Source organism: Hyperoodon ampullatus (assembly GCF_949752795.1).
Source record: "Hyperoodon ampullatus genome assembly, chromosome: 8".
NCBI lineage: Eukaryota > Metazoa > Chordata > Mammalia > Artiodactyla > Ziphiidae > Hyperoodon > Hyperoodon ampullatus.
In genome coordinates this window covers 90,820,890-90,838,750 of record NC_136921.1, presented here as the reverse complement: position 1 = coordinate 90,838,750, position 17,861 = coordinate 90,820,890, and the positions used below count along the sequence as shown (strand labels likewise).

The 17,861-nt window shown below is 33.6% G+C and overlaps 1 protein-coding gene across 2 annotated transcripts in view; it reads right to left on the bottom strand.

The window, feature by feature from the left end:
- The window catches only part of MTX2 (metaxin 2), a gene marked incomplete at its 5' end in the record, with an annotated part of 62,633 nt that overhangs the window by 30,276 nt on the left and 14,496 nt on the right, over window positions 1-17,861 (bottom strand). For both annotated transcript variants that reach the window (XM_079709786.1, XM_079709787.1), the window contains 2 exons: window positions 8,929-8,975; window positions 10,023-10,070. In XM_079709786.1, coding sequence (XP_079565912.1) covers window positions 8,929-8,975; window positions 10,023-10,070 — 95 coding nt within the window. The remainder of the gene's footprint in view (window positions 1-8,928; window positions 8,976-10,022; window positions 10,071-17,861) is intronic.

Genomic DNA, 17,861 nt, shown 5'->3' with positions numbered 1-17,861 from the left:
TAAAGTTTTGTGATTTACAGATTAAATATTCCCAACTGAGAAAAATAACAACAAGAAAAAAACCCTAAATTTAAAATTCTTAGGATAAGTTAAATAGTAGATGGCAGCAATATAAAATGTATTCATTTCATTTTAATAACCTAATGGTAACTTGATACTGAATCATTTACCAATGAGCAACACCAATTAACTTATTTTCTTTATTCCAAAAATAAAATGAACATTTATCTTATAAGTTAAATACATAATACTCTTTAATTGCACTTAAGCAATAAAATCAACATTGTTTGCCAATAAAAATATTAAAAGAACTCAAAATTTTAAAGAGTTGTCCTCAATAACCTTTTAAAAGATTGGGTGCTTTAAACTGATTAACATTGTGGAATTTAAGGGATTATAAACATAGTTTCTAAATGTATGTAAACTTAACATTAACAAAATTATCCAAAGTCTAAATAGAAAACAATCCATTTTCAGTCCAATCATTACCAGTTATCCTTAGACAGCAGGCCTCAGGTTTTCTTCTTTAGGACAAAGCTTCTATTCATTTCATAATTAAATTTGAATTATTTTAGGTAAGAACTCACTAAGAACTATTCTAAAGCACGCAATACCATTTTCAGGGCACAAAATAAAAATGGTTCTGAATTTTAATTCATATCTTGTTTTACCCAAACACAAAGGAAAATCTGTGACAACAACTGAAGGATTATTTTCCACCTTACTGAAGAGACATGTTTTAAAATTAAAAACGATGAACAAATCTATCTACAAAGTAATTCATTTTTTATATCAAACAGCTGCAGACCCTGTAATTGAAATAATGTATCTAAGGTTACAAATGAAAAGTGTTAGGTATCATTCTTGAAGTGACAGATTAAGTTCCTAATCCAGTTAAAGTAATAGCCATATTTGTAGTTTAACATAAATTAAGACCTTAATTATATTTGTGACCATTTTAAACAAAATAACAAATTCCTTTGTACCTGGCAATGTAATTTATATCAAAGCCAGGTTCATTTTCCAAACCAATCTATTTCACACTGCAGAAATACTCTGGTATAATGGTATAATGTAATCCTTGTAGAATGTTGAAAGAGTAGATTCACTAAAAGCACAGAAGAGGTTTGAAGATAAATGAAGATGCTATTCATTCAAGGGTAATTTCATCTTAGAACTATATGAAAGATGTTTCGCTCACACGGGGTAGTGTATGGTCTCAAATTTAAGTGCATTTTCAGCTCAAATATAATGCTGCTAGATCGATTACATTGATACATATATCTAATCATGAAGAATTCTAGCCTTTTTCTGTTTAAAAAACAGACTGTCATTTTTTTCATCTTACTGCTATGTCTTTATTGTTCTGTTTAACAGCAACAAATCTTAAAATCCTGCTTGCTATTTACTTTTTAAAGAGAAAAGTATACGGTTGATACTCTAACTTGCAATCTCTCAGAACTACAGAAGTGTAAATTTCTGCTAAGTTAAATAGATATTTATATTAGCAAACCATTACCCTGTATAACCATTTTACATTATTTCACTAATTACTAAAAATGACAACTCTAATAGCCACCTAATTCTATTTTGAATATACTTTTCACAAATCTGTAAGATTAATTTAAATGTTTTATATACACCATACCATTTATGTGTTGAGGGATTAATATTAATACTGAGAATTTTTTTAATCTGCTAAATTCTATTTGCACTTTAAGTTCACAGACATCCTTCCTAAAGGTCACATTTTATACATTTAAATCATTCCAGGTGTTTTATGCATATATCACCAAAATGCTTTATAATACTTCTGATATAAAAAAGGTAATGTAATTTAACACATTCAATCTGAAGAATTTAAATTCAGTGATATCAAGGAAACATCTGCAGCCTCTATTTTGCTCATTTTAGAACACTGAAAAGGATCCACTAAATTCTCTCTATCCCTTAGCTTTCCTTCTCCTAATCCTGAAAGTGAACACAGAAGCCTCATTTTGCAGAAAATGATCAAAGTGGAAGGGATAAACATACTTTAAAAAACTAAGATTTTACACTTTATAAAACTTTAAGAAAGTTATATCAATTTTAAAATGTTTTACATAAAATAGTATTCTATTAATTCTCTATTAAAATAAATGTATCACTGCATTCCCACCTATTGTATTTATATCAGGTTTAAACTGACACTTAGAAACTACATACAACCATAAACAAGTTGTTTAAAGTAGAAAATGTATTAAACCAAACTGAAAATTCAAAATCATTTCCTCTAAAATTCTATAGGTAAGTTGTCCACTGTGACCATCTGAATGACACAACAAGTTTACAACAGCTGTAATTTCATAATCACAGGTCTTTCTCCAATGCAACAATTGACCTGCAGTCCTGAAGGAGAGATACTCCTCTTTCCTGTTCTTCCCCAATCACTACATTAGGATGTTATCATTTAACTTCAAATTAATATGTCCACCTAAAAAGCATCAATTGTGACAAGGAAAAAGCAAGGGTCAGCTAACTGCTTATCAGCAGATCTGGCATGTTAGTGTTCATGGCCCAGTATTAATGGGGCCTATAAAAATGCTGACATTTTTAATGATTAAAGTTGGGGGAGCATATAGAGAGGCAGGTTCTCAATGGAATAGCTTAAACTATATTTTCCTACTGTTAAAATAGGACTTCGGTCTCCCAGTTTATTTCCTTTTGTACCAATAGTAAATAATTATTTGGGGTTATATGACTAGATATAATGTTTAAAAAGCAAAACAAATTTTTTATAACAGCCTGTGTTAATAAAAACCACAAAACCTGAAGGAAAAAAACCAACATATTCAACAGAAAGAATATAGTTTTTTTCTGTTGTGTTCCCTTTCATTTTTAGAGATTAAGTAGTTATTCACAAAGGATAGGAAAAAAATAAGAACATTATTTCCCTTAACCTCAGCTTAAATGTTATTCTTACTTGAAGTAACTAAAAAATGAAGAAGTAAAAAGTAAGATTACTTTTTCATTCAGCATTCTAATAATCATCAGTTTGAGACACTAAAAAATAAATTCAATAACTAAACTTTCACAATATTTAGATTAAGCCATACAAAAAAGGAAAGCAGGTTTCTTTTTAAATTGGCTTCATATATATAATAAACAAAAATCCTTTCTAAAACTTACTAGAAGTAACATTTTATTATATAAAGACATTCACAAAATACGTATATAAATCTTTGAAGCAAAAATTGGCACTAATTCAGCATTCAACATCATCTTGTAGTTCTATTGCTTTCACTTTTTTCAAAAGAATTTCCCATTTATTACCTAACTTGAACTTCCTAATAACCCATAACATAGGTAATACTACCTTTATCACATCTCAGAGATCCAAAAGCTGCAACATATCTATCTCTCACATCTTAATGTAATCCGTAAATTGTAAGATATAATTCGCTAAGAAATGTCAGAAATGATTTTTGAATTAAGTGTCTACTTATTTTTGGATAAAACTCCAAAGGTCTGTATCACTGGACTGGACTGGTATGCAGCAAAGTGTTACAAGGGTGGACTCTAGACCCAGACTCCCTGGATTTGCATTCCAGCTCTGTCAAGTACTAATTATATAAGTTTGGGCCAATTGCTTAACCTCTCTGCCTCAACTTCCTAATCTGCAAAATGGAAATAATAATGCTACCTACCTCATATGGTGCCTGTGTGTAAGCATTATCTATGATACCTAAAGTACACAGAACAAGACCTGGCGCATGGAGTAAGGGCTGTGTAAATTTTAGCTTCAGTTATTATTGTTGTTCTTATTAATATTATCTGCAGAATGGGGATTATAACAGCACTGACGTCATACAGTTTTTATAAGGATTAAATGAGTTCATAAGAATTAAGTGCTCAGCACAGTGATGAGCACATAGTAGGCACTCCACCAGTGCTGTTGGTGTCTGTTTACCTCCTCAATTTCTAGGCTCTATGACCTTGGCCAGAGCTTTCCTGAGCTTCAGTTTCCACATCTTTAAAATGAGCTTAATAATAGTGCCCTACACTAGGGTTACGGTAAAGATTGAAGGAGATACCACACATAAAAGCTCTCAATAGAGTGCCTTAGACAATAAAAGCATTCAATAAATACTCAACTTTAAAACAAACCTTATTTAGTATTATTAAAATAATGGTTTGTTTGAATTCAAGCACTCTATATTAACAACTTTAGTTACGGAATGAAACAATGAATATAAAAATTATTAATGTTCATACAGATTTACATATGTCCAAAAATAACTCTTACACCTAACATTTATTTTAATTACTTTAGGCATTACAAAGCCGGCAAGCTTCCATTCCTGATGCTGACACTGATTATGTATATTTCTGTCAAAGAATCAGGAAAGAAGGAAATAATAACCAATGTTCATTGCATGTTTACAATATGCCAGGTGCTTTTCTAAATGCTTTAATTTTTATATATATTTTACATATTTTTTAACACATTCAGTCTTCATAACACCCAGTAGGATAGCTTCTATTATATCTCCATTTTACAGATGAGGAAACTTGAAACAAAGAGTAATGTTTAAGGTATTTGCAACAGAGACCAACCACCCATTTCATTTGTGGAATCTGCTATAAAAGACAACATATACTGAATCAGTAAAGACATAAACTTCTTGAAGAAAAATCAAATGAAACATTTTCTGCAGAAAACTTTGAAGTCCATATGCATTTGCTCATACAGTATTTCTGGACATGTGCTGCCCAATACAAGAGCCACCAGCTACATACAGAGTACTTGAAATGTGGTTGGCAGAAATTGAGATGTGCTGTAAGTGTGAAATACACAACAGATTTTGAACTTAATATAAAAAAACCAAAAAACATCACATTAATAAATTATGTACTGATTACATGTTAAAATGATAATATTTGATAATATTAAATAAAATATATTATTAAAATTAATTTCACCTGTTTCTTTTTACTTCTTTTAGTGGGGCTACTACAAAATTTTAAATTGCATATGTGGGCAACATTATATACATTATATATCTACTGGACAGTTGATTTAGGTTTAGGGGATGAGAGGATAGTAACAGAGAATTGTTATCAAAATTCTTTTACCAACCATTACAAGCTTCAGAGCGGAAGTAATATTATGAAATAGAAGATTTCTCTCCCCCATGTTTGTGTATGTAATACTGTGTATATGCATCTTGCCATATATATGTGTGTGTGTATATATATTTATACACACACACTGCTCATGAGAACCAAAGGAACACGCTACTCTAATACTTCAAAATATTCAACATACAAGATTATTTTATGAGGCAAACACTTCAGGTAATACCAATACTTTGTGGATGAAAGAAGGAAAGCAAATCTAAGAGGAAATAACAGCCATGGGGAAAAAAAATTTTATTTTCTTTTAAACTGAAATCATAAAAGTTCCTTTAACCAAAAAAAAAAAAAAAAAAATCTAACCACTTAGTTCCAGGAATATAATAAATGCCAATTCTATGTGGTAAGTAAAATTTAAATTTCCTGATGGCTTAACTGGCAGACTACTAAAATATCTGATGCTTGATATCTGATATCTTCTAGAAAATATCCAGTTTATGGATACCCATCACATTGTTTTGATCAATTTTATACATTTCACTGATTCTTCTAAACGGATACTGGTCCACTATATAGAAGAAAATTACTCCATAAAGTTTACATCAGATATCTGGAAAAGTCACATTTATAGTCATGGCTACTATCAGCTGTCAAGTCAAAGAATATTGAAGAAAACCAAGAATTTTTAATATATGCTGGTTAATTTATCATCTAAGTGACATACGTAGGATAACAAAAAAAATTAAAACGGTTATGCAAAATTCTGCATTTTAAATGGTTCTTATTTTCTGGTTTTAATTGCAACTGTGATTTGAGATGCCATGGTGAGAAAGCAAATTAATAAGAACCATAAAAACAGAATTACTAGATAAGGTACACACTAAGATTTCTTTTTTCTTTCCTTCCCCAGATTATTTAAAATGTTAATTTTTTTTAACAGTAATATAATGATATCTTGGTTTGTGCTGAAAACTAGTTAAACCATCTATTCTAGGGTTTCTCAACATTGACACCATTTACATTTGGGGCTGGATAATTCTTTCTGTGGAGGGACTGTCTCATGCACTGCTTCACAGCATCCCTGGTGTCTACCCAATAGATGCCAAAAGCAGCCTCCCTAGCAGTTGTGACAATCAAAAATGTCTAAATACTGTCAAATGTCCTCTTTGGGGTAGTAATCCTCCCTCAGTTAAGAACTACTGGCCTATTCCTACCCAAAATACAAATGGGACCTAATGAAACTTAAAAGCTTTTGCACAGCAAAGGAAACCATAAACAACATGGAAAGACAACTCTCAGAATGGGAGAAAATATGTGCAAATGAAGCAACTGACAAAGGATTAACCTCCAAAATATGCAAGCAGCTCATTCAGCTCCATATCAAAAAAACAAACAACCCAATCCAATAATGGGAGGAAGACCTAAATAGACATTTCTCCAAAGAAGGCATACAGATTGCCAACAAACACATGAAAAGATGCCCAGCATCGCTAATCATTAGAGAAATGCAAATCAAAACTACAATGAGGTATCACCTCACACCAGTCAGAATGGCCATCATCAAAAAATCTACAAACCACAAATGCTGGAGAGGGTGTGGAGAAAAGGGAACCCTCTTGCACTGTTGGTGGGAATGTAAATTGATACAGAACTACCATATGACCCAGCGATCCCACTACTGGGCATATACCCTGAGAAAATCATAATCAAAAAGAGTCATGTACCACAATGTTCATTGCAGCTCTATTTACAAGAGCCAGGACATGGAAGTAACCTAAGTGTCCGCTGACAGATGAATGGATAAAGAAGATGTGGCACGTATATACAATGGAATATTACTTGGCCATAAAAAGAAACGAAATTGAGTTATTTGTAGTGAGGTGGATGGACCTAGAATCTGTCATACAGAGTGAAGTAAGTCAGAAACAGAAAAACAAATACAGTATGCTAACACATATATATGGAATCTAAAAAAAAAAAAAATGGTCATGAAGAACCTAGAAGCAGGACAGGAATAAAGACGCAGACCTACTAGAGAATGGACTTGAGGACACAGGGAGGGGGAAAGGTAAGCTGGGACAAAGTGAGAGAGTGACATGGACATATATACACTACCAAATGTAAAATTGATAGCTGGTGGGAAGCAGCTACATAGCACAGGGAGATCAGCTGGGTGCATTGTGACCACCTAGAGGGGTGGGATAGGGAGGGTGGGAGAGAGGGAGACACAAGAGGGAGGAGATACGGGGATTTATGTATATGTATAGCTGATTCACTTTGTTATAAAGCAGAAACTAACACAACACCACTGTAAAGCAATTATACTCCAATAAAGATGTTAAAAAAATATATTCACTGTGCCCTGAAGGTATCTTTTCAAAAGTATAAAGATTGAAGACACTATTTCACACACAGCAAATAATTTACTTGTGCTATCAGTTATCAAGCAAGATTGCTTCTACCACACTTATAAACCCTTCATTCAACAAATATTTACTGAGTACATTTTATAAGCTAGGCACTGTGTCATTAGTATTTGAAAACTAAACTTAAATTTCAACTTCCTTATCCCCCCTGCCAAAATGGCAGTATAAAGTCCATATTTATTAAATATAACCAACTAAGAAGTTCTGCCTCTCAAAGATTACCGTAAGAAAGAAAATACACTAGTTATAGTACTAGTGCCTAAAGATAAAATAAAGGTAAGTAAATAAAATAAACAAAATTTATATTCTTGGTAAAAATATATAAATCTTCTAAAAGAAAGAAACTTTAAAAAGCTCATACTCATACAAATAAATTATTGTCCAAACACATTTCTATCTTTTCCTTCTTTCCCTGCCTTAAACGAAATTAAAATGTACTGAATGACATACTACGTATCAGACATAGTTATTAAGCCCAGATGATTATCAACTTGAATTTAAAAAAAACAAGATGACCAAGTGCCTAGCATCATGCCTAGAACGCAGCAAAAGCAGTCCCTCTTCTTCCTTTTCTTTCTGTCCTCAAGAAGCTCACAGTCTCATCTGCAACAAATGTCACGTCTTAGATTTCTCTTTTAAGCTATCTTTTAGGTGCTACACAATAAAATCCTCTTTGTGATTCAAACTATGTAAGCTAACCAAACAGCAACTAAGTATGTAAAATGTTTCAATAATTATAATTCCATAATCTACATAAACATTTCTCTTTTTTTTAAGGCAAACAATTCCCAAGTATCCTATACTTCCTATAGAGCAGGTTAAAGTTTACAGGGCCACTAATCTTTTGGATTACACAACTGTGATATACAACTTGAAGAGTTATTATATTCAGTTAGTGGTCTGGGGATAACAGACACTAATGTAATCGATAAATATATAAGGAATGGCTGGAAAAGAATATGTTTGCTTCATGATTACCAAATGGATTAAGGCTAGAATGAGAAGAATGAGAGAATGATGCTTAAAAATATGTAGTGAATAAAACTTTACAAATAAGTTAGAAAATAGTTTTGTGCCTATAAATGAACATTCACCCCAACTAATCAATACCATCATATCTAGCCAAAAGCAAAAGAGCAAATAAAGAAAATGCACCCACAACATAAGTGATGTTTATAAAAAGAATGAATAATGAAGATTTTTATGTTCATTTTACATACTGGCAACAATTACCTGAATAATATTACATAATAAAATTATACTTCACAAAGAGATGTTATACTGATAATGATAAATCACAAAAAATTCTAAACATACAGTATCAGACTGGAGAGGAAAAAAAATTTGCAACTCAAAATTTTAAAAATTACATTATTTACATACTTACCTGCACAGCAAGAGAAGCTGCATTGTCAGAAAGCAAAATTTGCTCCCCTGTGGAAATACAATGAAAGGTCTGAGTCAAAAGCATAACTGCTAAACAAGTAAAATACATTTATAAATGTTTTTATTTTTAAAAACTATTCCTATTTCTAAAAAGAAAATGTAATCATGAAGTTCTATATCAATGCTGTTGTCTATATGTCTATAGCAATGTGTGATTATAATTTTGATTAAATTATCATAGTATGTAAATAACAATGAAACAAAACTATTTACTCTGAAACTATTTGATCACTTATTGTATTTTATCAACAATTTCCCCTAAAACTAATTGATCACTTACTGTATTTTATCAACAATATATAATGAAAATCGCTCACTTAAAAACAAATTCATTTTCCAAGTTTTCAAGAAACATTCCTCTTCTTTTCATTAAAATTAAGTAAAATAGTACCTCTACTCAAACCTCTCTAGTTAAAAGTAAAAGCATTCAAAATCATATAAAACCAGCTTACAGTTAATATTACACAGTGTGTCTAGGTCTGTCACACAAAAGAAAGATGACAAGTTCGCTGCAATAAAAATTCCATGCTTAGAAGACTAGGGCTGCTGCCTATTAGTCTTCATTACTTTGCAGTCTTCTGACAACTGTAGCAGGCTGCTGAGCCCCAAACGGGGTCCATAATGTGACCTGATGATATATGAAGAGCTGCTAAAGGGAGCCTGAACCATCCTAGCCTATACATTTTAACAGTTCCTTTTTACTGAGAGCCCACTTTACCACAGGACTTCAAAAATCTGCTGTGTCAGCTATTGGCACAGTAAATCTGCCAACTGCTCCTGCAACCACATCATTTTACACTGCCTACAGCAGCCAATATAATGAGTCAATAATAAACTAAGGACCTTATAGGCCATGAATAGTTGGTTTACACTGGCAGATATAAATTTAGGTAAAATCTCCTAGACAAATTATACAAGGGAATCCCTTCTTTATGTTTTATGTTCTCTTTGCAAAGGATTATATTATTGAAGGGTGTTTTTGGTAATAAATATATTTTGATACAAAGCCATTTTTAACTGAGAACAAGTACCTACCTTTCAGCTGCTGATATAATGTAGCATTTTCAGGCCACGGTTCTGCAGCTGTGGAAACAAAGCAGTGATAATTAGGCACATAGGGCAAAAACTTATCAATAACCAACTAAATTAATAATCACATACATTTGCCTAGAGCATTTAAAGTCAACTGCCAAGGATACCTTAAATATGGCAACTAGTCATACTACTTTAGATTCTATGGGAACCTATATAAGCAGGTTAGATAATTTCTTTTAAGTGAATGTTTAGTGGCAGTTTCATTTTTTATGGGGAGGAGGTGGAAGACATCTTGCCCAATCAAAAGGGAAAATTTTAAAAATAAAACAGCCTAAATGCTACTATTCCTTTAGCCTCCTTCAAACACAGACATATCCAAAATGTTACTCATGCATATAAAAAGATACTGAATTCCAGTTCACTATCAAAAAGAAAAATAGTGAAGCAATATTTATAATATTTTACTGTAAACTTTTAACGAAGTAAATTTTCAAGACAACACTGTATGAAAGAGTCAAATACATCTCTATCAGGCTGTGGCTCTTTCCTCATAAGCTGGTAGTATTTAAACAGACAGAAGAATCCTGTTGTTGTCTACATTTCATTGCCTTGACCTCACCAACACCATCTCACAAAAACAAAGGGAAGTAACATGATGAAGCAGTTAAGTACCTACAATGTGAAATAGAGCTGCTAAAGCTAATTTTAGGCCTGAAGCCAGGCTTGACCTTGACTCAATCTCTCATCCAGAGAAGACTCCAACTACAAAGAGAATATTAGCAACCTACCAGTGCTTGGAAAAAGCACTAGATTTGAATTTGTCTAATCAACTGCACTTAAGAAGCAATGCCTCCACTGACAGAATATACAGTATATCATTTGTTGAATTCTTCTTTGTAAAAGCCATAAAGCATCAGAATCACCAAGTCTAACACTCTAACTATATTTGCTGTCAGCAAGAAAGTCAAATATGAAATTTGATAATAATTGGTATTTTTCTTACTGTGTTTAAATTAATACAGTCTGTGACACAGTAACAAATTATTTTTTAATATATACTTCCAGCTGGTTTTTTAAAAAAGAAACTTATACACATGAAGCATTTTTTTCTTAAGACTGATCATTTAAGATGCACTAAAACAGTCTTACGAGTGGGAGGGAGGGGTGGACACCTTAATTTCCTTTTACTTCCACTTTAGAATGAAAAGAAAAACATTGTATTATTGTAAATTATAAATTTTGGTTTGGTCTGGGCTACACAAAATTAAACTCATACTTAGGGATAATACATGAAGTCACCAAGCAAATAATGGACCATACACAGTTTTGCACACTGTTATCCACAGTATTACAGACCTCCCTTGACCTATCATGGGTTTACATCCCGATAAACCCACTGTAAGTTGAAAATGCATTTAATATACCTCACCTACCAAACACCATAGCCTAGCCTAGCCCACATTAAACGTGCTCAAAACACTTACATTAGCTTACAGTTGGGCATCTAACACAAAGCCTGTTTTATAATGAAGTGTTAAATATCTCATGTAATTTATGGAATACTGTACTGAAAGTGAAAAACAGGATGGTTTTATGGGTACTGAATGGTGGTAAGCGTATCAGTTGTTCACCCTCTTGATTTTGTGATTTCGTGGCTGACTGGGAGCTGTGACTCCCTGCTGCTGCCCAGCATCAAGAGTATCTAGTTACATATCGCTAGCCCAAGCAAAGATAAAAATTCACAACTTGAAATACAGTTTCTATTGAATGCGTACTGCTTTCGCTCTATCATAAAGTCGAAAAATCGTTAAGTCAAACCGTTGTTAAGTTAGGGACTGTCTGTATACATATACGTAAAGGCTACTGAATTTCAACTCACATACCAAAAAGGCAGTGCAACTAAATATTACTATATGTTAGTGTAAACTTTTTAACAAAGTAAAATTTCAATAAGAACCCAATTAACCTGTGTAACAGTTTTAAAAATAAAAGTCAGGGAAACAAAAACAGGCTGACATCAGCAATTTACTAAAAAATAACCTTTTAGGATAAACTGTATGATCAGCACACCTACACTGTTTACATCTATATAAGAAACAATACAATGAGGTTCATTCATTGTAAGAGTCTACATCATCAAAGACTCAATTATATGCATTATATTAATCTTATTAAAGAAAGCAATAAGGCATAGGAATAAAATTTACAAAAGTTCCAAAGACATTGAAATTAAGTTCCTTGAGGGCACAACTGTGTCATATGCATCTGTGTATGCCACACTGTGCCATGTTTTGTGTACAGTTGGTGATCATTAATTGTGCATGGAAAGAAAGAAACCTACCAGTCAATCCCCTAATCAAAGTTTTACTGAACTTAATTATCAACTATGTTAAAGTAATAGGGTGCTCTAATTAAATATTCTGGTAATTTTAACTTTTGGTTAGCTATTTTGTGTACATATTAGACATGAATTACAAATTTTCAAAACAATGGAAAAACATACATTTAGCATTAAATATATGCTGAGTATAATTTAAGTGTTCTTTGATAAATCAGAAGCTACATCACTACTCTGCAGTATCAGAGTTCTCATACGAATAGGAACTTCCGTGTTCAGTAATTCCAGTTAAAAGTTCATTTATCATCACCCCCTTTCTCCTGATGTAATACAACCGACATATGTAAAAGTAACAGAAATCTTGCAACATATTACCCGACTGCAAATAAGAACAAAGGAGTTATCTACAAATACTAAAAGCTCTGTTATTAAGAACCTAAAGCTGGAAATGGGAATGACAGAGTATATTTTCCTTGCTCCAATATACAAACTATGTTCCAACTCAGGAATTATTATCGAAAGTAAATTCTCAGAAAGTAACTCTGCCAAAACATTTGATGTTATCTTCACAAACTGAACCTATCATTTAAAAAGAGAAGGCAAGTAGGCTGATATAAACCTATATAACCATGCTATTTTAGCAACTTGGAATTCCAGTATATCCATAGTCCAGGAGGCAAGAAATAGCAGAGTATGCAGGGAATGATCCGGGAATGAATGGCATGGGAGAAGAAATGACTGGTGTGTTGTTCAACAGAGAGACAATAGTGAAAATCCTAAGTTGTGTGGCATGGCAATGGATCTATAGATCAACCATGTAGGTTTCTTTCTAGGAAATGAGCTTTCATAAGTAAATCAATGAATCATGAACATTATCCACACATAACAAAGTACAAAGCCTATTTCTTGGTTTGGGTAATATTAATTAAAGCCTTTTCGTTGAGAATGCCTGTTATGTGAAAGACAAAGTCCAAAAATACAATTTCTTCCCCACTCCTCTTTCCCAAGGTTAGGGAAGTTAATATCCACCCTTGTCCCTGATCATGTGTAAAAGAGAGGGAGATTAAGAATTCAAAATCATAGTACTGACAACAGACCTTAAAAATCTGCCGCATTTTAAAAGAAAAATCTTTAAAAATAAATAATAAAACATTTTCATCTCTTACTAGTTTTACTTTAGTCAACCTAAAATGTTTTAGACCACAGACTAATTCAATAGCGAATAAAATTTCATGACTCACCTATCCTATTTTCCATTTCTACCACCAAAATCTCTCCCTGATGTGAAGAGGCTTTTTAAACCTGCCTTAGGGAAGGGCCAGCCTTAGAAATATAGAAGGTGAGGATAAACGTTTCTGAAAAGGAGACTGATAGAAAATGAGGATTGAGAGACAATGTTGTCCAACACTGTCAAGGTGCCAATTACTGGTATTATTTGCATATCAAAAGTAATTTTTATGCTTCATACACATCAGTAGTTTGTGTGGCTCTTGGAATAAAGATCGACTTGGCCTTACACATCAGCCTCTCTCCCTCTCTGGCCTCATCATTCCTCTCCACCCACTCTATACACCAGCCACAATGGCCTTCACCCAGTTTCTGAATGCATCACGTTCCTTCCTGCCCCAGAGATTCATTTAAGCTGTTTCCTCTACCCTGGAGCTATCTTCCCCTCCTTTCATGTCCTTACATCTCAGCAAAAACATCACTTCCTCAGGTTGGGCCAGCTTCATGGACTTACAACCTGAACAGCTGCACAGGGCCCATACTTAGAAGGGCTCCACGGGTGCTTTTATGTTCTGCTGTGCCAGTCTTGAGGCCCCTGTTCTTTTAAACAGGGGCCTCATATCTTCATTTTGCACTGGGCCCTACAAATTATGTAGCTGGTCCTGTCTTCAGGGAAGACTTCAGTGACCTCTGGAATAGTTCAAACCCTCTCTGTTTCAAGCTTGAATAAGATGCACACTTCTTTGAACCACTTATCACAGTCAACATTTTTACAAGGATTTGAGGACTACTTGTTTACCTCCCCCACTAGAAAATAAGCACATGAATCCAGTGTTCATATCTGATTTTTGCTTACCACTTCATTCCTAGAACCTAGCACCAAACAGGCAATCAGTAGATGCTGGTTGAATAAATGTTTGTGTTTACTATTACTACTATCATTATTATGATTCTGTACTGTTTAGGCTAAGAATGAATCAGGGAAGATAAGAAAACTACACAACCTGGACAAAAAAAGGGAAACTTTTACCCAGAGAACTCCAATACTACAACCAATAACACAACTATAAAAATGTTAAACAGCTGCCTGAAATAGTTGGCAGAATCTAATCCTGTAAACTTACCTATGCACTGACCCTAAAACTGGAAATCTGTTTCTATGTTTTATACCAAATATACAATTTTCACTGGATATTACTGTTGAAATGCTCCTAAGACCAACACAAGGCCCTCAACCATCTGACAAGTCTTCTCACTATTCGCTTTTCCATATTCTTTAACTCTAACATAGGGATTATCACTTTTTAAACTCTCATGTCCCCATCAATAAAATACTTGAGGGGGCTTCCCCGGTGGCGCAGTGGTTGGGAATCCGCTTGCCGATGCAGGGAACACGGGTTCAAGCTCTGGTCGGGGCGGATCCCACATGCCGCGGAGCAGCTGGGCCCGTGCGCCACAGCTGCTGAACCTGCACTCTGGAGCCCGCGAGCCACAACTACTGAGCCTGCGTGCTGCGGCTGCTGGAGCCCGTGCTTGACAACGGGAGAGGCCACCCAATGAGAAGCCTGCCCACCGCCGCGAGGGGTAGCACCGGCTCTCTGCGCTAGAGAGGGGCCGCGCACAGCAACTAAGACCCAACGCAGCCAAAACAAAAAACAAAAAAACTTGAGTATGCAGACCCAAATAGATTTGGAAATCATATGGCTGGTATTCCTAAGCTAATAAATCATGCACATTATAAAACATACACTAAAAAAGAAAACAGTTAAAAAATAAATTGAAACCCAAATTCCAATATTTTCTTCCTGTACTTCAAAGGATTGTCCTGCATAAAACAGGGTGTATATATACCTCACCCCACCTTGGAAAACACTGTTCTAATTAAATAACTACTTATTTGAAGTTTCAGCAGGGAACCCAGCCATTCACGTACCCTTGAACAAAGAAGAGTCCTCCTCTATTCTAGTGAAATCACCTTTTTTGACCACGAAAAAAGCTTGAAAAGAACACACACAAATTAATGGGCGGGGGAATACCTGCCTACCCATCTACCTAATAATAGTACCCTTGTATCCTACCAGAGTACTTAAAATTTCCCCCATATACTTCATACTTCCTCACCTTAGTGACTTTGCTCAAATTGTTCCCCTCGGTCCAGAATATTCCTTCCCCACCACATACCCAAATCCTACACCTTTTTCAAGACCAAGCTTAAAACGCTACCTCTATCAAGAAGGCTTTTGTAACTAAACAAATCTACTTTCTCCTTTATCTATACTGCTCATAGCAGTTTGTACTTGTCTTATATCATATATTGCTTTCTTCTCTATTCTATTATTATGTCAATAACTTATTTCTGTTTCTAGGCAGTAAGTTCCTAGAATGTGAAAATTCCTATGGCCCTGAGATTATTTATTAAAGACTAGGCTTCTCAATTGCTCCAAACTTGAATATGGCATTTATAATAATATGTACAATACATGCCAAAATATGAAATTCAAATTAAGCAATATTTAAATTTTTTTGGTCTAAGTATCATTTAAAACTAATCTTTATCACAAGAGTTCCAAAGTAAAACTACCCACCTTTCAGAAATTAATTCTTTCACAATCAGAAACTACTACATCATTTTCATACCAAAGCAATAACTTACTCCAAGATACTCTTAGTGACCTACATTAATTCATTCTTGAAAATTAGAAGGACTTCTTATTCCCTAGTAAAAGGTCCATGAAAGTGTTTATCATTTTTATAAAGAAGAAACATATTCCTATTTTACAGGTATAAATAAAAATCTAGAAATAAAGCAAATATCAGAACACCACATAACTTTTTATCCAAATAACATTATTAAAGGTCTTTTAACCCCTTTATCCTTTACTTTCTTTTCAATTTTGCCCAGGTAAAACTGCCCTGAGTATTTTACACTAGTGTCTCTTTTACCAGGAGCAAAGGTGATTCCTCTTAAAGTCTCAGCCTTTAGTGATAGCTTTTTTTATGCAAAGGAATGTTTTTTAAATTTTTCAAAGGTATTTTCTACCTCCCATAAGTATTTATCTTGGAGGAGAATAAAGCTTAGAAAGAGAGAGAATATATACTTTTGGACTTTTGAAAGCCCTAATATAAAATAAACAATACATAAATAAATGAATTTGTGCTAGAAATACACACATGATAAAGCAAAACCCATAGCCCCCCAAAATACATACTTGATTCTCATTTAATTATCTTTAAGGTACCTATTATTTTTAAGCTTTATCAACCAATATAACAAAAACATCAATATTCTTTACTACAAATCCATTACAATTTTTAGAGAAATGACTACTGGCCAACAAATTCACATATGTATATACCTAGGTTTCTTAAAGACTCCATTTTACCTGCAGTATTCTCTATAGTATCAAGTTGGGTGATAAGTCATTCTGGTGGCAAATGATCTACCTATTCCATTCAATTCAGGGTATTTCACAGTATGAAAGTGCTATGACCTAATAAGTCTAATTCTAAAGTCTATCTCTTGATGATCTAATCTAAAAGGACAAGAGAAGGGCCATAAAAAGAGATGCCCTCTGTTGTCGGGGTTTTTTTTTTAATTCTTCATTCTTAATGTACAACATGACTCCTCTGGCATATGAATGTAGGTGAAGACATAATTTGTAGGATAATAGGCACTAATATTACATGCTGCTTCAGTACTGTCATATTTCCAATCCATCAAATAGATTAATGCTATAATAACTGTACACAAAACTATCATTTGTGCACTAATGAAGTCAAACCCAGTTTATCCTTAGGCATCTAGATTCCAAAAGCTCATAGATGTCATCTCTTCCTCTTCCAAAGACTATTTAGACAGTCTAAAGGAATAAGAAACGCATGCAACCTATCTCCAAATTTGGATGTCGTTCTGCCAAAGGTGTAAATGCAAATACGACTAATATAACAAAATGCTCAAAGAACATTTGACAGCTCTTAAACATGGACAAGTTACTGCAAGACACACAGAGGAAAGAAGGAAATAAATATACTGTTTGACATAAATACTATACTGATGATCTCAGTGATATCAACATAGACACTAAGTTCAACACCTGTCAAGTTTTAGGCAGTTATGATATGAAGCCTTCATTTAAAATAGATTTTTAAGATGTTTAGAGTTAAAATATGATGACATGTGACTTTATCAAAGCTAGAATTTTAAGAGCTATATATTAGATTCAACAATTCAGACTGCAAACTATAGTACAATTCAAAGATGTGTAAGCAGGACA